At 35.6% G+C, this 20,285-nt stretch overlaps 4 protein-coding genes across 6 annotated transcripts; 1 reads left to right on the top strand and 3 right to left on the bottom strand.

Annotated features, from left to right (window-relative positions):
* The first annotated feature begins 10,799 nt into the window (after positions 1–10,799).
* On the top strand, positions 10,800–13,238 carry Ho (heme oxygenase). The gene is made up of 3 exons (XM_018503285.1): positions 10,800–11,128; positions 11,685–11,883; positions 12,065–13,238. Exons 1-3 carry the CDS (start codon positions 11,032–11,034, stop codon positions 12,522–12,524), a joined length of 756 nt encoding a protein of 251 aa, XP_018358787.1. The 5' UTR covers positions 10,800–11,031; the 3' UTR covers positions 12,525–13,238.
* Positions 13,239–13,656: 418 nt separating this feature from the next.
* DCP2 (decapping mRNA 2) lies at positions 13,657–16,288 on the bottom strand. 3 transcript variants are annotated; one of them, XM_018503282.1, is made up of 7 exons: positions 16,261–16,288; positions 16,089–16,174; positions 15,827–15,963; positions 15,025–15,672; positions 14,769–14,946; positions 14,417–14,687; positions 13,983–14,224 (listed from the first exon to the last, which is right to left on the bottom strand). In XM_018503282.1, the coding sequence occupies exons 3-7, from the start codon at positions 15,868–15,870 to the stop codon at positions 13,983–13,985; spliced, it is 1,383 nt and encodes a 460-aa protein (XP_018358784.1). In that variant the 5' UTR covers positions 15,871–15,963; positions 16,089–16,174; positions 16,261–16,288. The 3 variants fall into 3 exon arrangements, with proteins under 3 accessions (XP_018358786.1, XP_018358784.1, XP_018358785.1); XM_018503283.1 differs by having other exon boundaries at positions 16,089–16,265; XM_018503284.1 differs by lacking the exons at positions 16,089–16,174; positions 16,261–16,288 and having other exon boundaries at positions 13,657–14,224; positions 15,827–15,870.
* A 576-nt stretch (positions 16,289–16,864) lies between these two features.
* Positions 16,865–18,620, bottom strand: Pmvk (Phosphomevalonate kinase). The gene is made up of 4 exons (XM_018503184.1): positions 18,326–18,620; positions 17,848–18,053; positions 17,101–17,250; positions 16,865–17,024 (listed from the first exon to the last, which is right to left on the bottom strand). Exons 1-4 carry the CDS (start codon positions 18,460–18,462, stop codon positions 16,903–16,905), a joined length of 615 nt encoding a protein of 204 aa, XP_018358686.1. The 5' UTR covers positions 18,463–18,620; the 3' UTR covers positions 16,865–16,902.
* A 75-nt stretch (positions 18,621–18,695) lies between these two features.
* On the bottom strand, positions 18,696–20,127 carry RpL29 (ribosomal protein L29). Its single transcript, XM_018503185.1, has 4 exons — positions 20,047–20,127; positions 19,756–19,815; positions 19,120–19,184; positions 18,696–18,859 (listed from the first exon to the last, which is right to left on the bottom strand). The coding sequence occupies exons 2-4, from the start codon at positions 19,790–19,792 to the stop codon at positions 18,740–18,742; spliced, it is 222 nt and encodes a 73-aa protein (XP_018358687.1). The 5' UTR covers positions 19,793–19,815; positions 20,047–20,127; the 3' UTR covers positions 18,696–18,739.
* Between the last annotated feature and the right edge of the window lie 158 nt (positions 20,128–20,285).

Here is a 20,285-nt window from a genome sequence, read left to right as displayed (position 1 = left end):
CCCCCCCCCCCTCCCAATCATAGATATGTATATATTTGCAAAGTGAGCGATAAGAATGCGCTATTGCGACTTGTACAAAGTATACGTTGTGTTAGATAGCATGATTCACCTAGTCGATGTGCCCAGACCTATCACTAGCGCGGAATGTCAACGTGACCGGGGAACCACTGCCGGTAATAAGCGGACTCAGACGTATGCCAACTCGTTCTTCTGACCGCCGGGTTCTGAACAGGCTGATATTGCTCAACAGGTTATTCCCTACGTGGCTTTCTAAACGCGTCGTGTCGTTGACGTCATTTATCTAGTTACTACGAGCGACGGTTCTCAAGTCATAACACTCCTCGCGACAGCATCCGCGTCAACGGGACACAATTCGACTACAGAGTCTATTATCTTCTCGATCGTACTTGCTCTCGAATCATATCTGTATTGTTCGCCGCTGTATTATTCTTGTGTCGCTCTCTTTCGTTATCTTTTAATGGTACCTGAAAATTTTCTGTAAAGACGAGGCGTATGAGAAGTACTGTGTTGGTGAAGTGTCCACTTCATGCTCGCCTAGTAATATCTCGGCGTTGTCGAACATTGCGCACATCCCTCAGATCCGCGCGCGCATATCACTACGTTGAAACTACTCACCTCAAGAGCGTCTGACCACATTCCTTTTGAATCTACTGCACTGCGACTAGCGGAGATTTTAATGCGATCGTTCGAAACGCAGCTGAAATTTTTGTAACGAGAAATCGATTATAAATATATAGCTGTTGAAAAAATGGAATTAATTAATTTTGCCGCCGTATGGGAGTATAGAGTGATCCATATAGGATTTTACAATCCTAGTCAGAAATGATAATAGAATCAATTCGATGTTGATTCCATTATCATTTCTGAGTGGAATCTCCAGTACTGGGCCAGTACTGACTGCCATAGTTCAGGTACTGGCGCAATACTGGCAAACTACAGACTTACAATACTGGCTAAGTATTGGATAATAACTTGAATCCAGCACTGGCTAAGTATTGGATGATAACTTGAGCCCAATACTGGCAGATAATACTAGCTATTTTCCAGTGATGACCCAGTACTGATTGACAGAACTTTTGCTGTTAGTTAATAGTCGTAGCGCTGGCAAGGCGTTGGTTTAATTATAACTACTGGCGACCGTGTATGGGAAACTTTTTTTTAACGATTAAGTAATTATATAGACATATATATATATATATGTGTGTGTGTGTGTATAGTGAATAAAATTTTATATATTAAAATCTTCATTGTTAGATATCAAAAGAATAATGATAACCCGGCCAATCCCTTAAGTTAAATAACATTTTGTTATTTTTAATTTCCAAAATGTAAATCAATCCATTTCTACAATTAATTTCAAAGTAAACAACGTCCAATTAACGTACGTATTTAGTAAATAATAATAAACTAATAGCGAATTTGAACGCACTAGTGCGCAGTAGGCATATTATTGAACTAGTGCATATTAAAATCATTATACATTGATTTAATCTAAATGTAAAAGTAAAATGCAAACATTCAAATTATAAAATACATATTTTACTTGACACAATAAAGTATATTTCACGATTTAGCCCGGTGTTTTATATTAAACACATATTTTTATAGAGCAATCTGTGTACGACTGCTTTAATGCACCGAATGCGTCCAGTCAAATTTATAATAAATTTGAGTAAAATTTAATACATATTCTTAAGTTAAATTATTTAATCTCATTGTTTTAGTTAAATATTGAGTAGGAACAGTGACGATCTATAGAAACAATTAAAAATAACTCAAATTATGAGTATAATTTGAATTACGAATTTAACAGTATAAGATAAATATAAATTTTATATATTTCTAATTTACGATCCTCAATACATAATGTGCGAAACCGCGATTCTCTTCATTTCTCGACGTAGAGAGCAGATTATCTTTCACAGATAGCAATTCGATACACCTAATCAACTGCAAAACCGTGAATTAGCCACGAGCGAGTAATCCGCTTACGAATCGCGTGAAAGGAGATCATGAAGGAGATCCTGCGATAATTCCTTCGCGTCAGAAGTTTGATCGGCATGACTCGACTCTAAATCGGATCGACGAACGGGATTTCGGTGTGCGGTATTCCATCAAGATTGGACATACTCTCATGTGTACATATATGTAGACGTATGTACATACGAGTATATGCGAACGGTGCGCCGGCGCGTCATGGGAAGACGACCGTACAAGCGCCGCGAATTTGCGAATCACTTCCTCGCCGGAGATGCTGCCTTGCTACGAGGTTCGCCAATTCGAAGGCCTGACGGTATTTCTGAGCCCTTCCTTCGTACATCGTCCACGTGCATACAAACGCGAATGTTACACACAATGACGCCCGCGTCGCCGCGTCGCGCTGCGTCGATATCTTATCGCGAAGATGACGGCGACGCGACGCGACAGGGACGGTCGCGTGACCGATTAAGGGGATGGAAATCATTTCACACAATGTGCAAAAATAACGTGTGAAAAAATGAGACTCCCATAGACTTGTCGACCGATTAGACACGGCCAAGAACTTCCTCCATGAAACATGGCTCACATCGTCTGGTGCTTTCACTTGTATACTCGGTGTATATCAGAATGAAGCAGTTTTTACTGCTTAGTTGAACTTTACAGGTTTTACTGTCTCATAAATTCCATTGTTCGTTATCAACTAAAAGTAATAATTATATAACTATTACGATACAGATATGGAAACGTTGATTGTAAGAATTTTAACAAGAGAGAGAGTATATTTTAGAGAGAATGTACTTGATAGGTATTTGTTACTGTCTAGAGCTCAATCTACTCAATATATAAAAGAGTGCAATCCTCTTATCTGAGTTGAATGCCGACAACTTTCCTATTGGCTATATCGATTACCACTTTTGATCCGATGGTCTCTCATCAAATAAGCACTTATATATAGTAAGTTCTTTAATTTGATATGGTTATTAGAGCAAACATGACAGACCTAGCGCTATACTTTATATAGAGCTGTAATTATTCTCTTCTTCAATTTCTACGAGAATAGATCTACAGAGACATTGATAGCGTTCAGCAGAGAAAACTGCTTTGCAACCGTTGTAAAATTCTGTAATTAATATATGATTGGTCTTAGTTCCTTACTGAATCTAGACGTATAAATTAATCATATTAAAGAATTTTACGACAGTTGTGCAAAACTGCTTTCTCTGCAGAACGCAGCCATTATTGATTGAACGAAAGACGCTTTAACGCCAACTACACACGCGACGCACGTGAGCGAACGGTATCCGTCGTGTCGCGGTAAGAAGGCGCGTGGTAATGCGAATTTGCGAATCACTTCCTCGTCGAAGATGCTGCCTTGCTAAGCGGTTCGCCAATTCGAAGGCCTGACGGTATTCCCATGCCCTTCCTTCGCATACCGTCCGCGTGCATACACGCGAATGTCACACGTGACGTGACGTTAACGTCGCCGCCGCGCCGCTCGTCAATATAGCTCATCACGAGGACAACAATGACGACAGCGACGTGGACAATTACGCGTTCGGTTAGAAGGTAAAAATGATTATCCGATTAACGTCAACTAATAATAACGTAACATCAATGTTATTATTTCATACTCAACAAGCTAAATGATTACGTTTATAAGATACCCTTAATCAAGTTTAATAACATTTGTAATTATGAAACAGGCCAATCGTAAATCCTCTGAAGAAAGGAATAACTGTGATTGAGTAGTTTCATAAATATGGATGTTAGTAAACCCAATTAAGAATGCCGTGTAAATGTAGTAAATGTAACTGGTTACATTACATCTATATTGTTGAGTGTGAAATTCTAACGTTAACGTTGTGTTACTATTAGTTGATGTTTACTGGGTATGGTCTCGCGTGGCACGCATGATGTTTAAAAATAATATGCGAGAAAAACGAGGAGTGTAGATACGCGTTGGTCGACCGATCAGACATGGCCAAGAACTTCCTCCGCATGAGACACGATACACATGAGACATGTCTGGCGCCTCTGTCTCATTATTACACTTATAGTCGGCATAAGAATAGAACAGTTTTTATCGCTTGGTTGACCTTTACAAGTTTACGTAAATTCCTTCTTTCGTTATATCAGCTAAAAGTAATAATTTTTATACGTTATAAATATAAAAATTCTACGTATTTTTAACGAGAAAGAAAGAGAGTTTATTACTATTCTAAGACTATATCCTCTAAGAACAAACAAATCAAAGCATGATATAAAGAACAAAGAAAATTGTTTATAAAAGTTTACAAAAAAACGATATATAAACACAGAGAATAAAACGTAAAAGAATGACGTTCAAAAATGATACAAAAAGAGTAAAGCATAAAGAATTGAACAGAGAGAGAGCGAGAGAGAGAGAGAGAGAGAGAGAGAGAGAGAGAAGGAATATATTTAATGCACTCGATGGATGTTATTGCTGTGATTGTGATTATTACGAGAATAGACCTATGGAATTTTTTTTTTTTTTTTTTTTTTTAGCGATTAAACGAGAAACGCTGTGACATCGACTATACGCGAGACGCGAGAGCGCGAGACGCCAAGTTGAAGCTGCGCGGGATTAATTAGCGGGTATGAGTCGCTAATGACAACGTGAGGCGTGTGTGATGCAGCGCGTCACTTGCGAGCGTGGTGTCACGCGACGCGCACGGTAAGTTTGTTCATCAGGAGAACAGATTCGCGCGGAAGGCTTGGAGACGGTGGTACCCTTATCGCGTTCACTTTCTCTCTCTCCCTCTCGGCAATGTTAGATAACCGCAATGGCGTAATAATGGCGTATTCCCTCTCGCTAACCACTACTATTTAGAGAAATAATATACGAGTATAAAATCATCCGTGTATACATATGTAGGAAACAATATAAATGAAAAGGATGAAACTTATGGAAATAATAAGACACGGTAATTTCGTAAGAAAGAAACTGAATCCGACGCTATTTAGGACATTTAAATATGTACTTGTATCTATTATAATATTTCTAATCTTTTGTACCTTATTGTTCTTTAGTTCTCTTTAAACGTAACATTACATTGACACTTGTGTGCGTTTATTTGTTATACGATAAATGATTACTCTCGTTGCAACAAAAATGCATCTATGCGATGCGATTCCATTTTCGAAGAATACAAACGTTTCTACATAACAATTTAATTTTTTTTTATTTTTATATACATTAAATTTTACTACTGAATGTGATAAAGAGACACTGCTATTTTGAGAATAGTGAAATAGTCGGGGCAAAGCGTTGCGAGACAGAGCGAAAAATCACATATCTTGCCGTACACACTATCGCGTTTCCGTCGACAAGACAATCCCGCGATTCTCGCGTTCCGATGACAAAGGTGTACTTTTATTAACACCGATCTCTGGCCCTGTTTTTGTAACACAACGACTTCTCGATGAATCTGATCTCCTAGTGATGTCGACTGGGTAACTTCAGTCAAGTGTGACCATCTTGTATAAAACGTGTTAGAATACCCCGTGCGGACCGGACCATCGAAAGCGTAATCCATTCTTCTACCATTTCACGAATCTCGAAGCAGTTTCCATCGAATAAAGCTGCAAAATTACGTGACATCAAATGTGACATTCGTGACGACTGCAATTTGCCAAATGCGTTTACCGAGCAATCGTCGCTCGTAATTTCTGTTACATTTATCTTGCAAGAGAAGCGACATCTTTTAGGCATTACGTAAGTCGTTTCCCTGTATAATGAATGCAAGATTCAATGTAAAATATATTAAAATGTAAAATATGCAATAATATTCCTCAATGTATCGCAAAGAACAACAGCGATTATTTTTGTGCACGTAATTTAATATATTTAATAAATATAGTATATTGCGCGCATATATATATATATATATATATATATATAATATTTATATAAGCGAAATAATATAAATCTGTAAATTTAATTTGAGAGTTTTTACAGTTATAAAGTAGATTTCTCGTTTCTAGTTTGTTACACACGCACACATAGAGACGTTGCGTACAATATAATGTCTAATAAAACATATTTATTATAGTAATTTTATGAACAACTAGAATTCTATAACTCGATTCGCTGTTTTTTACATCACGTCTGTCTGAACATTTCGTTAAATCTACCAAAATTACAAGCTTTTCCCTGAAAAATTTTATATATCGAAGCAGGAGAACAGAAACTCACTAAAGTCGCGTGACATCGATCCAAATAATTTCGCGGTTGCGACCTCCCGGTTAAAAAAGGAAGAGAATTTCATAATTATAAATAAAATATATGTCCAAATTTACATCCCCTCCAATCATCACGAGTCATCGTGGCTAAACAAACTCTAAAAAAATAGACAAAGGTATTAGAAGACATACGACTAATGCGCTAATTTAAATTCACATTTGAGACTAACGTGCGCTATGTTGAGTTCAGTAAATAAATGTCCGCACGCTTAACGTCCCCAACGCAGCACCTGGATCACGAAATAACCGATGCGTAAATATTATTACAACTAATATTTTTCAGACAAATGGTCGCCATTGTGATTTTCATGACGACTTCTCGCGTGTAAAATCCGCGAAGGTGAACGCCGGTCCACCGGAGATCTCGCCACATAGCGCGAATTGACGGTCATTTCCTGGGACCGCGTTCTAGACCCAAGTCCCTTTCTACGACATACAACGGCCATAATAAGAGTAACGCGGTGTTAATAACGGACTCGGTAAAAAGCCGATTGACAATCAAGTGACAATACATTTCGTCGGCGATCAGGCCGGCATGCCGTCGGCGGAGCTCCATCGACCACGCGGCCGCTGAAAGATTTAGCAGTCGGCCCAACTTCAGAGCTACGAGGTAACAGGATAGCATAAAACGCGATGCCTCTTGCCCAGGCCACTGCCAACGAGGCCGACGAGGGACTCCCACCTCCGAGAGAAGGAGTATCTCTCCTCCCCGCTGTGTAATATAATTTATCGCGCGTCATGAACGCAACGAGAACTCGGTAAGACCGGCAAGTCCGACGGGCGCACGAAACGCTTCGCAAGAAAAGTAATTGTGATAATAAATTAAGGGCAAGATAATAATAAAGAGTGCTAGAGAGAGAGAGAGAGAGGAAATTTAACATTAAGATGAGGGAGATGTTAGCAGAATCTTAATTTCAGGCTTAATTATTCGTAGCTCGTTGAAGACTTCGTAAAGATGACATGATCTCTCTCAACAATCTTGCCAAGGAAAGATGACTTCCGACTTCATCAGAGCGACATTATATGCACTTCCTGCTGATTGTAGACCGTAATTTGAATTTCACTGTCTCAATTTTATCAAGATTTGACTCAAGTCGATGAATAATGTATCTTTGCGCTCGTGGAGCTAACTCGCGACAGTTCGCGATCTCGAAAGGGCGTAACGTAGGAGTGTCCAGAAAGATCGGCGGTACCAAAGAATGCGGCCGAGCCGCAATGGATTTCGCGCGCACCTCGTTACTTAAGGAGGAAGCGGCCGCCGCGAAACCGCGTACCGGTCTGGGTGGAGTTACCCGCGGCGTTGTACCGCCTTTGACAAATACTTGGAAACAGGATAGCAGGAACAGAACTGGAGAAAGAAAGAGGGTGAATCGCCGTTAGGAAGCGAGGAATCACGCAGTGACGGATCGCACCGACTCAATGAGCCTTGATATAATTACCGTATCAACGATATCATCTTAATCTTATTTAAAGTTTATTAAAGTTCCACTTGGACTTATCACGAAGCATCTTAAAAAGTTTGCCTTTAAATTTTGATATCAAATTTAATTTATACTAGGTTTAATTGTATTAAAATGAAAAATATTTTAGCTCAAATAGCTCTCATTTTTACCTGTATATATAATGTTATATATTTATACATATTAATATATCCGCGTGTCATTTTATTAATATTTATAAAATAGTATTATAATCCTAGCCCATGTTAGTAACTATTATTAATATAAAAAACAGGGCTAATGAATAAGAAGTAAATTTTCACGTATTTATATGAATAATATATACTTAGACAGGAAAAAATTACCGTGCTTTATAAATTCTAAAAAAGAGACTAATATCCGTATCTTGCGAACGAATGAAGCGAAGAATCTTAATTTCTAAATGTGACTGTATAAAAATGACAATAGAAAGCGACAATTTTTCTCAGGTAGATTCAATTTCCACGTCTCAAAATACATAAAATACGAGAGAATCTAAAAAATTTAGTGAGATTATCCCTACATGTTGAAAATTTGTTAGAATTAATTAATTTAACGAAATTAATTTCTAAGATTTATCGAACTTATTTTTAAGTATCTAAACGGTAGATATCGTTTATAAGCAGGATTGTCACAAAATTGGAAATCAGAGAAATAAGAGAAATCAGGAAAAAGTAAAGAATTTTGCAAAAATTTTCTGGAAAATTAAAATTCTTAATTTTAAACGTAGTAATTAACATTCCTGAGTTAAATTGTTCTTTCAAAATATTTGACGATTTTCAAATCAGGACGAACATATAAAAAAATTCAAAATATTATTGACAGCATGAAAAATCATGAAATCAGGGAAAAGTTATGGAATTTTAGAATGAGAAATTTGTGACAGCCCTGATAAGGGATACGAGACACGTCGATCCACCACTGCGGAGGCAGTGAAAAGAGAAGGAGTGTGCACGGCCCACTTCCTTTCCACCGAGGAGTGCTCATCGAACGCTGGCGGTCGCCACGTGCCCGGTCTGATCCCGCTCGAACATGTTCCCCTGCGAATGCAAGTTTCGAGTGTGACCCGGCCTGGGGACATGGGCACGTCCTCGGCGAAGGTCAACGGACTCTTCCATTGCTCCACTACGCCGACCGCGGGACATGCGTGGGTGTGCACACGTGCGCACTTACGTACGTACGTACGTACGAGCGTGCGAGCGTGCGTGTGTCCGACGGCCGACGGCGGGCAGCTGGCTGGGTGTCCGCCCAGCGTCGCGTCGCGTCGCTCCCATGGAGTGCACCCGTTATCGACATGACCCACCACGTCATTGCGGGCGAACGCGCGTCGAGACGTCGCGTCGAGGGGATACCTACCAGCGAACGAGTCATGCTTTCCTACTACGTTGCGCGGCAGCTCGACATCTTGCGGTCCGCGCGGATTCCTTGCCGCGCGACGATGAAGTGAGCGCGACACCGCGGAATGCACGCGCGCACGCTCGGCGTCCCGAATACGAAACGCGCCGCTGCGAATTCCATATGGACGATGCATTTCGGCAGCTGCCTCTTATTGTCCATGATGGAACGATTTACCGCATCTTGCTTTCAGATCGCATCTTCTGCACGTAAAATAAAATCAGTCGCGCCGATCCGCAGCGAGGAAGAAGAGAGAGGAGAGAAAAAGGTTGCAAGGAGAGATTTAAAGCAGAGAAGAGATGCATCTTATCGTGTGCGCGATCAATCAGCATGATTAATCGGCGATCGATGACTTTAGGAGCCAGTTCACCGCGAGATAAAATGTATAAAAATTATGGAAAGAGGGAGAATAAAATAAAAAACAAAATTAATATGGCTGATCTAAAGAGTAAAAGAGTAAGAGTTGAGTTTGAAAGATGGTTGTTCTTCTTTTATATCGATTATTTAATTTTTATTATGTAATTAGTTTATTAATTCGATGAACCTATTTTCTAAGATTGTTGCCTTCCCACCATTAAATATTTCATATAATTTAATTGTAAATAAAATGCTCGTAAAATACGTCATAATTTAAAAAATTCGCAAACTAATTCGTATCGAGTAAATATTTACAAAATTGCAAAATTGAAATTTCAACGGTATTTAATATTAAATACTGATTTTTCGGTTATTTTTGTCTCTTTTAACTTTTAAACTTTTCGTTCAAATATTGACGCGTTTTTTGTTAAAAAATGGCGTAATTTTAATAAAGTTATGGCTATAAAATAACATAAACGATAAAAATATTTCTATTTAAAAAATCTTCACAAGATTCAAAGTTTTATATAAAAATGCAAGAATAATTTATCTTGAAAATATTTTATAAATAACTAATCTTATAAAAAAGACTTTACGAAGATAAAAAAGATGTACTTGACATCGCGCCACTTTATATTATATATGTTATATGTTAGATATTCGTGCTTTGTGAAGGAGAATTTTGATGTTTTTACAGCTAAATTCGAAAAAATGTATTTTGAAATTTTCTCTTTCAATATTGAACTATCCGATCAATTAGACCTCATTTTCGGCCTAAAAGGAAGACCGTCTATTTTCTGTTTTATAATAAAAATAGTAGATATTTTTATTCAAATTTTCTTCAATGCATCTTTGACTGGATTTTAATTAAATTAACAAATCATTAGAGCTTAATGGCTGTTCTACAATGTGCTTTTTGTTTCCTGTTTCTTGCTGCTTCTTGATCAAAAAGGCAAGAGACAAACAGAAACAAACAGCAAGAAACAGGAAACAAAAAGCACATTGTAGAACAGCCATAAAACCCAAACATTTCGACTTAGAACTGTCCGAATAATTATTTGATCGCGCAATTTTTCGGATCTCCTGTTTCAAACGAAACGTCTCAAAAATCAAATTCAACTTCGTAAAATAAAAAGTATAGGAAAAATCAAAAAAATTGAAAGCTAATCCTTGTGTTTTGGTACTGAAATTGACAATAATTGATATCGTTAATTAGTTCGGCTTTTGCGTGACTCGAATGGGACGACGGTTTCGCGCCGATGGACAAAATCGACATCTCGTGGCGACGGCGCCGACAGCTTTGCGGCGGAGTGCGGAGTGCGGACACGTGACTGCGTCAGTGCGCAGGGGCGGCCGGGGATGGTCGTCGATGTTGCGGGCGCAGTGTTTTCACGACGTCGATTTTCACGTGACAGCCCGCGGAAGTGCGCGGGAACCCGGTCGTGTAATGGTGTGAGACCTGAAGCGGCACTAAGTACGCACATCTTACGACGCACGATAAACGCATTTCCCGACGTTCCCTTATCACCCCGCCGAAATGCCGGAGGAGGAGAACTTTTGCAAGAAAATGTCAAAAGCGACCAGGGGAATACACGCAATCAGCGATACCCTGGTGAACGCGAAACTGGCATTCGGTAAGGATCGCGAGATACCGTCAGGCTTTCTCGAGATATCGTAAATATCGGCCGTTTTATTTGAATTTCATAATATAAGCTGCAGCTTGGTTGCCTACTGCAGCAAAGACAAAGATGTATCAGCAAGATAACAAAAGCATGATAAACATTGCGTTATTCTTCCATATGTTCTATATATAGCACTCATTGTTTGTGCTTTTGATGGTCACTATTTGACAATTTTTAAGGCCAGTATTAATAGTCCGTCCTTATTTTAAGATCGTCTTAAGCAATGTCTTAAGATACTAACATATTAGTCATGTTACATATTAGTCACATTAACCATAGTTTATGATATTTTAAGACTGAGACAGTCTTAAATATAAGAATCGACTATGAATATTGGTCTTAAGTCTTCTAGTATTATACTTGACAAGTATATTAATGTCTGAAGAATAAATACTCGACTTGACGTTGAATGCTTTGTATATCTAAATGCTATATACGATTTTATTAACCTGTTTCATGCAACAAAAAATCTGGTTCCAATGTAATGATTACAATACTCTACAACTAGGGTTCCTCGACGATTCTGTATGGGCTGACGGGCTTCTGGTTTTCTACGAGGTCTTTCGCTACCTGGAGGGTGCAATGATTAGATTAAGAAACACCAAAATTGGATTGCTTCCACTCAGTGAGCTTCAACGTACAGAGGCTTTCGAGCGCGATCTTGATCATTATTTGGGAAAAGGATGGAGGAAAAACTACAGTCCTAGGTACAAAAATTGCATACAATAACCATATGATAATGTTGTGAAAATAAAATCGCTTTATTTTCCTACGCTTACAATGAGTAGAGATATCAGTCTTTTACAATAGTATAATTGATATAATTGGTAATAGTAATTATTACAGAAAAGAAATCTTAATCCTAAAAGTCTGTTTTATAAACTTTAGGGATAGCGTCGCCAAATATCTGATGCGTTTGAGAGAAGTGGAAGACACGGATCCCACTTTATTAATGGCATATATTTATCATCTTTACATGGGTCTCCTCAGCGGTGGTATTATTCTACGCAAAAAAAGGCAGATCGTACAAAAGATTTCGCCTTTCAAAGCGCAACCGTCGAGCGATGGTAATAACGTCACAGACTTTGGGCAGAACAGTATATTTCAGTTAAAGCGTGAATTACGCGAATCGATGAACAGAATCGCGGAGACGTTGGATGAGGACACGAAAAATAAACTTATCGAAGAAAGTAAAATAGTCTTTGAATTGAATAATGAAATTATCAAAAGCGTGCAGACGGGCAGTCATGTTTTTGAAAAAATATTTTATTTTATTGGCCCAGTTTTATTGGTTCTTTTTGTCCTGATAATCGTCCTCAATATCCTTTACAAATACATTATACGTTAATAAAAATTAATTCAATTAACACTAATTTAACGTCAATTTACTTAAAAAAAAAAAGATGATAAATTTTTGTTCGGCCGAAAAGTGCTAATATCAAAATCGAAATGTATAATACCATGTTACTTACGCGCTGTATCTCTCGCCTTTCTATAGTTATATATAAATGAATTATTACTATTATTTGTACAACATAATTTAAGAATATTCTGTTTCATACAGTTTATAATATCGAAGATATTGAATTACCAAGATTTGGTAAAATTGACAAATTTTATCTATTATGTTTTAAATCTGCAAAGAATGCTTTTTAAATCTTATTTGCAATTTGCCTACAGCTTCCACGAAAAAGCGACTTAATATTTTTCTTTCTACCAGATCTTCCTCTATAATCAGTTTTCGTAACACCGAATTCAAAGTGTTGAATCTTCTTTGAATTTATGGTTATCATCACGTTAAGAATAGATATGTATATTAGATGACATATAAACAACACAATAAAGATATAGTACTTCGAGACTATTAAACTAAAACTAATTTAAACTTAAAGCTCCTGTTCACTCATCACTACTATTTCACAATAAAAATTCTAGCAAAATATCTGGAAACTTTTCTTTTGTTAATTAGCGTGCGTTCCATTTAACATTGGCAATCCTCGCGTGCATTATTTCATCTTTGTTTAATATTTTATGGCAAGGATGAAACGATGCTCGTGAGGGTTGTGAACAGGGTTGGTAAAGACTAATGTTTTTTTTATTAATAAAACATATTGTGTTTCTTCTTAAATATGTTTTTAATGCTTTAAATATGCTTTAAACAGTACTATAAAAAAACATGTTTAAAACATACTAAAAACATCAATTAAACATGTTTTAAACTGTTTAAAACATGTTTAAAACATGTTTTTTACCAACTGGTTGTGAATGTTAAGTAAAACGCATTCTTCAATAAATAATTTTATATCTAAAAATGAATTATATAAAAATTTATTTTTAGATATAAAAACCGAAATAAGCTATGTTTACAACTATGACAAACTATCAAATTAATATAAATGATAAAGTATAGAAATAAATGATTTAATTTCTCTTTAAAACAAAAAGTTTTTGTATTTTAAGTCTATCGATTAAATGTTTTATTGAAAAATATTTCTATTTAAATATAATTTTTTTGCAAGCTTTTTGTAAGTCTTGCTTCTGATGTCGTAATCTGAGGTAGTAGTGATGAGTGAATTGAAGCTTTAAATTTATCAATATCAATTTTATCAATATTACGTAATATGTATGATAATGCACAAAGGTACATTATCGTACATGTAACATAATTACACACGCGCATTATTATTGACCAGCAAAGATAAAAGATAGGAAAAGTAACATAGATGAAGTTAATAGCTATCGAATCTAATTCGATATCTGCACTTCTCTTATGTTGGTAATCCATTCTTTCAAATTATATATATGATTACTTTAGAACTTTTAATATCGCTTGGATATCAAAAGAGAAATTATCCCAAGTCTTTACGCGAAAATCGAAGGTAGGATAATTTTGTTTGTAATTCTTCGTTAAAAGCGGTGAACTATCATGTCCCAGACTTACGAAAGGAATCGGCGGAATAATTTGAAAATCTTTTTGCAATTTGCGCGCAGCTTCTCCGAACAGCATCGACTTGATATTTCCTTCTGGCAGACTTTTCTTGCGAAAATCTAAAAGAGAGAAATCAATTTCGAAATAATATCATAACAATATTGGATTATATTATTAACGTTTATATTAAAAGATATAACACCCTTTACATAATTTAGATATCTCGTTAAATACATTATTTGTGATATGTTTTAAGCGAGATCTCAAATTAAGTAGAAGTAAGATTTAGATTATAAGCAAACGTAGTGTACCTTTTACTTCTTTTTCCGATGATTGCGCTTTGTAACTAAAGTCATTATATTTGATCGACTGAATCGCAGGATCAATTAGAAATGAGCACGATTGAGCAGGACTATCTATTAGCTGCTTAACAAGAGGTGATTGATCTTCCTCTTGGTCTCCAAATAGATTTCGTTTAAACGCTGTCTTCGACGCGTCTTTCTTATTGTCATTTACACCACGGCGATTGCGAGCCGGAGAAGTGTTTGATTGACGGCCAACTTTAAAATCAGGAACTTCGCTCTGTAAATGGAGCATGTGACAATGTATATGAAAGTTTAGATTATAACATAAAAAGAATTACACATAAGATATGATATTTACTTGTGGTGGACAAGTAGAAAAGTGGTGGAAAAGCGACGCTGTGGTAGAAAAGTGCTGTTGTCGTTTGCTCTTTGAAACTGTTTCAACATCTCCCAACGATTTATGCCTTTGTCTTCGTACAGTTGCAATGGCGGTTCTCTCACGTTGCTGTTTCTCTTGAATCCACCGCTTTATCCGCCTGGACAAAAGAGTGACAAACATGTAACACAATTTTTCATTAAATATATGGATTTTATAGAAAATAGCAAATAATTACTTGACAAACGGTACCACCATAAAAAATGCTTTTGGACTAACACCCATTTTCATTTTAGGGGTCATATCTTTTTTTGTGTTGGGCAAATCCGCTACAGCGAACCATTCAACATTCTTTATTTCTTTCCGCGTTTTTGGTTGAAACTTTGTATCCTTTTGCACACCCGAAATAATGTACAATCTCACAGTTTGATCGTTTATTGTAGATTCAATGTACTCATTTTTATCTATCAAATTAGATATATCAAAACCAGTTTCCTCCAACACTTCTCGAATAGCACAATGAAACGGCTCCTCATCTTCATTTACTTTTCCTTTAGGAAAGCCCCAACTATTCTTTGCCCAGTAGCTCTGCACCAGAAGCACCTTAGTCATATCTTCATTTAACACAATTGCCCCAAACGTCGGTACATTTTGTTTGTACTCTCTCCATTGCTCGAGCACAGCATCAATGTGCTGCACATGTGGTTTCAAAAATGGTATGTGTTGAAATATATGAGTGGCGAATTCTTTCATGCCGCATGATCTCAGTTTAGGATATTCCTCTGTGCAGTAGAAGTCAAGGTAAAACCAATGTGCCAATTCGACTTGAAAGCAAATTCGCACCAAATCTTTCCTCTCCTCCTCGGGTACATTGATGATGAATCGACTGCAGAATAATAATATAATACAAAATATTATATAAAAATAAAAACGATTATGCTATAAAATGATGCAAATGCATGAAATTTAATTATGTTATTGTTTTCTATTAAATATATTATTATTCTCATTATATTTAGTATAATTAGATAGAAACCGACCTGCTGAGATCGTCGAGGATACCAGATGGAATTTTATGTTCCATTATTCTATTCGATGGTCTTTAGAGTGGCAACTGATTTCCATCGAGACCCTTGTTATTACTAACAATTGTGCGTGGATGGTAGCAAAAAGTACACTATATAAGAATTAACACCAAAAATTTAGCATGAAAAATAAAAATTAATAAAATTAGTAAAGATGTAAATTTGTACAAATGTAAATGACAAATAATAATACATAAAACAAATAGTAATTGCTTACATTGACTTAACCCCAACGGTTGTGGTACGTTCGTGGATATATTCCGTCTTGATTGACACGATGTACGCGCTTGATTAAAAATTATCCTGCAAAATCGATAAATATCGCTTACATAATATTTATAACTTACATAACTTCAAAAATTACATTCTAAGGAGTTAACCTTACTTACCGTACATAGCTGATATTTAATACAAATTTTTTATATAGTCGCAAGTCGATCGCATAAAGTGCGCAAGCGTGGTTGTACGAATTGGCCAATCACTGTTGAATATTCTCCTCATATTCAACTGTGACTGGTCAATTCTTATAACTACGCCACACAACGACGCTCACTCATTGTAGAATAGGCAGAATAAAAGGATTCGTCTTCTAAAAACAATACTCCTGCCGATTTGCTTTAATCTATTTTTAGTATACACTTTTCGTGAGATAATGATCTCTACTATACACACACAGTACAGATTAAACAAAAATAAAGATGCCATTTTACGCCCTTTCTCGAATTACTTTTTTATAAGACAGCGCATGTTTTTGTATTATATTTTATTGAATTAGATCTTCATTTCTTTTTTATAATTCTAAAGTATCTCTAACTTCTAAAAAAATGTACGTGCACAGAGCGAACCGTGCAGATAAGAAACAATTAAAACGTAAAATTTACTGTCAAGCGAGACTTTCCATATACATATTATTAGAATATTCTTGCATAAAAATTATCATCAAATTATGATACATTTTTTTTTTCAAGGAAAGAATAAAAAAAATTGCGAAATGTTTACAGCACATTTGACAGGATAAAAAGAAATTTTTGCTAGCTAATGAGGCCTAACAACTGCTGCAGTATAGCTTCTATGTTGCTATCATTATTCTCTAGCACAATGTCCCAATTATTTATGTCATCCAAATCGCACTCTGTTTCTGAATCGTCTATGCCTGCAACGATTAAATTATCCTGAAGATCGAGTTTTTACAGTTCCTTAAAATTATGATTATGTTATAATGTTATTACCTGGTGTATAAACCCAGCCACGTTTCTGCCTAATTTCTTGGGAACAAACTATACGTACAGTCCTACATGCATCCTCGAAATTTTCTGTAAACCATTTAATGTCAGTTTTTCTTCTGATGTCGCTTATTATCCACACTGGCTTGTCCCATGCTGAAAAATATATATGTATATTTATATATATTATAAAAATTAATATCTCTAGAAATTAACACTTTTACAGCTTAGTCACAATGAAAGAAATAAGGAACAAAAGGAATATATATATATTTTTTTTCTTTATTTTATATATGTATACATATATTTTATACATATACATATAACAGATTTCAGCCCATCAGAATTCCAGTGTACCCGATTTCTAATAAATTGAAATCTGTTAATCCTTATTCCTTCCATTGCGATTGAGTCTATACAGGCTTAGACCAGTATTCATAAGCGTTCAGTTTGGATGCTTTCAGCACTTCTATTCTACATCTAATGAACTATAAAGACAGAATGATGATTATAAGTGCTTAAAGAACAAATCAAATGCAGCCATAATCGGTTCTTATTTCAAGACTGTCTTAAGTAATGTCTTAAGATACTAATACAGTTCTGTGATTGACTTATGATGTCTTAAAACTGTGCTTAAGAATCATAAAAAGATGTTAAATATATTTAACATCACTTAAAACAATATTAAATATAAGAACCGAATATAAATATCAACTGTAATTTTTAATAAAAGATTCTTCAGTTTTGTTTTACCATTATACATATCAATAGCAGCACGACAGAAGTATCCATAGTCCTTCCTCCTTATATCCTCACCCCATTTGACCATTTCCAATCGATGCTTCTCCTTGTATTCCCCATGTCCCAGTAATTGATTGATGTCGAGACCCAGAGATTTTGACCAGTGTGTTTTTATAGGTCCTGATAAGCGTATAATTGTACTCCTTTGTGCACCTATTCTAAAAATCATGTAAACAATTATTGTAAAAAAAATTATATTAATAAATTATATTATTATTTAGGAAAAACATTAACTATATCAGATTAATAACAATTAATTCTTCAATTATTAAGCATAGAAATGTATCTCTAATATAACTTCATTTTATTTGACATTTAATATAGCTTCATTTTATTTGACATTTTCGTATGTTAATGTTCAGTTTTCTGCTGAGTAATGCCATTCTACATTATTTTATCTACAAATAATCTTAAAATATTGATGGAGTACCTGTTGTACAAGATATCAGTAATGTAATCTTTTCCAGATTTCCTTTTGCCACTAAACAATAAAATCCTCTCTGGTTTCGTCGAATTATTCACGATTTTCGTGACGTCGCGCGCCTCCACTGCCTGCTCTGTGGCCATATTGACATGTAATGGTATAAGCACGGTACACTATGGGTACAAGCAGGTACAAGCTGTGTAAGCGCCGTCATTCATAAAAAAAGACATTGAATGTACGATTCCACTTGGAGTCTTATTCCTATCACACACTTATCCACACTTATTCCTTTACAAAAAATTGACGGTTTATCTATTGAGATACACCAATATTGTAAGTTTAGAGATGGGTGAAAAACTGATTTTTTACTTCAATGTGTTTTTTTATTTATTTTAATAGAGTCATTAGTTTACACTAAATTTATTTTTTATTTTTAGCTTCACGAAGAGCCTTTCGTTGTTCTGCCTTCTTTAACTGGGCCTTCGGTTTCAGGTTATGTTTCTTCGCAAAGCGTTGATTTCTCAAGAATTTCAAGTCCATCTATAAAGTGCATATAAAAATACATGCATATAAAAGGTACATGTAGAATCAATAAAATACGAATGAATATCATTAAAATCTTTAAATATTTCGAATTATTTTAAATATCGAAGATACATGTTTAGTGTATTATCTACTGAACATTTCACCGCACACTATATTTTACATGTTTTTTCTTTTACTTCTTAAAGATTATAGAAAATAAAATACTGAAACGAATGTATAATGTACAATAGACTATATATTTTAATAAAACTTACGCCAAGTGTGCTTTCATGCCTATATCTCTTAGGCTTTTTAATACCATTTCGATGTGCCTTTCTGTCTGAAAAAAATACAAAAATTAACAGTTCAGCAACAATAATTTACATGTTCAATTTATAATATATTGTAGATTAAATACATTTACTACATTTATATATGTAATACCATCTAAAAAAATATTAAAATTGCATACAACTACACTGCCGGAAATTGAAATTCCAACACCATGAAGGAGTTGTGCTAAATGAATGAAAGTTACACAGAATGTTTGTTCACATGAGTTATTTTATTGATATCTATTACAAGGTCACAATTCGCAGGATATGAGTGTAGCGCCATATAAACATTAAGTATATTCCGACTTAATATCCACTGTAGTCACCTCTATGTTGAATGCAGGCCTCTAAACGTGCATGCATCCGATCGTAGAGGTGTTGGATGTTATCTTGTGGAATGGCATTCCACTTGTAACAGAATATCAATATAATAACTCATGTAAACAAACATTCTATAACTTTCATTCATCTAGCACAACTCCTTCATGGTGTTGAGATTTCAATTTCCGGCAGTGTATATTTAAAAATTCAATTTACTAGATCTACTGACAATATTTATTTATAAAATATACTTACTCTGATTATGATTTGTGTGATTCTTGGACTTGGCCATCTTATGGATTTATTTATTTCTACCTGTAACAATATTTGATTACTTCAAGCCGCTGTTATACATGCATATTATTTGTTGAGGTTAGACTCGTGAAGAAAACTATTTCTCAAGACTTATGCATAATATTCATAAGAAAGTGTAATTCTATATAATAATACGTTAAAAAAGTTACAATTTTTTAAATGTATTTCTCGATTTTGGTAGATTAAATAGATTTATAAACTGAAAATTATAAAATCTGCAAAAAATCGTACACAGCTTTCGGAAACGGAAGCGGGAAGAAACGTGATCGACATCGAATTCACAGATTGAAATGGTCGCGTAATGAAAACGAACCATACAGCGATGCCAGCGCCAAATGTCTTTTGCAATTGGCTGCGTCCAGCAGAACGTTTATTTTGCAACTGTTGGAAGTTTTCTTCACGCTGATTGGGGCTGCGGTCCACTTGACGCTACAAACGCTTCGAAGCGTTTGAGCAACCAATCAGAACAA

This window comes from Trachymyrmex cornetzi, unplaced genomic scaffold, assembly GCF_001594075.2.
Source record: "Trachymyrmex cornetzi isolate Tcor2-1 unplaced genomic scaffold, Tcor1.1 scaffold156, whole genome shotgun sequence".
Lineage (NCBI taxonomy): Eukaryota > Metazoa > Arthropoda > Insecta > Hymenoptera > Formicidae > Trachymyrmex > Trachymyrmex cornetzi.
Note: the sequence above shows the minus strand (reverse complement) of the source record. Positions and strands in the feature narration are given on the sequence as shown.

Coding starts and splice junctions, on each gene's coding strand:
- Ho (XM_018503285.1), top strand. CDS start 11,032: ATGCCGGAGGAGGAGAACTTTTGCAAGAAAATGTCAAAAGCGACCAGG. Junction 11,129..11,684: donor GAACGCGAAACTGGCATTCG/GTAAGGATCGCG, acceptor CTCTACAACTAG/GGTTCCTCGACGATTCTGTA. Junction 11,884..12,064: donor AGGAAAAACTACAGTCCTAG/GTACAAAAATTG, acceptor TATAAACTTTAG/GGATAGCGTCGCCAAATATC.
- DCP2 (XM_018503282.1), bottom strand. CDS start 15,870: ATGGAACATAAAATTCCATCTGGTATCCTCGACGATCTCAGCAG. Junction 14,947..15,024: donor ATGGTGGTACCGTTTGTCAA/GTAATTATTTGC, acceptor TCTTTTGTCCAG/GCGGATAAAGCGGTGGATTC. Junction 14,225..14,416: donor ATCGGAAAAAGAAGTAAAAG/GTACACTACGTT, acceptor TCTCTCTTTTAG/ATTTTCGCAAGAAAAGTCTG.
- Pmvk (XM_018503184.1), bottom strand. CDS start 18,462: ATGGCCACAGAGCAGGCAGTGGAGGCGCGCGACGTCACGAAAATCGTG. Junction 18,054..18,325: donor ACTGATATCTTGTACAACAG/GTACTCCATCAA, acceptor CATGATTTTTAG/AATAGGTGCACAAAGGAGTA. Junction 17,251..17,847: donor TGCTATTGATATGTATAATG/GTAAAACAAAAC, acceptor TATATTTTTCAG/CATGGGACAAGCCAGTGTGG.
- RpL29 (XM_018503185.1), bottom strand. CDS start 19,792: ATGGCCAAGTCCAAGAATCACACAAATCATAATCAGA. Junction 19,185..19,755: donor TCACACAAATCATAATCAGA/GTAAGTATATTT, acceptor TATTTTTTTCAG/ACAGAAAGGCACATCGAAAT. Junction 18,860..19,119: donor GGCATGAAAGCACACTTGGC/GTAAGTTTTATT, acceptor TGCACTTTATAG/ATGGACTTGAAATTCTTGAG.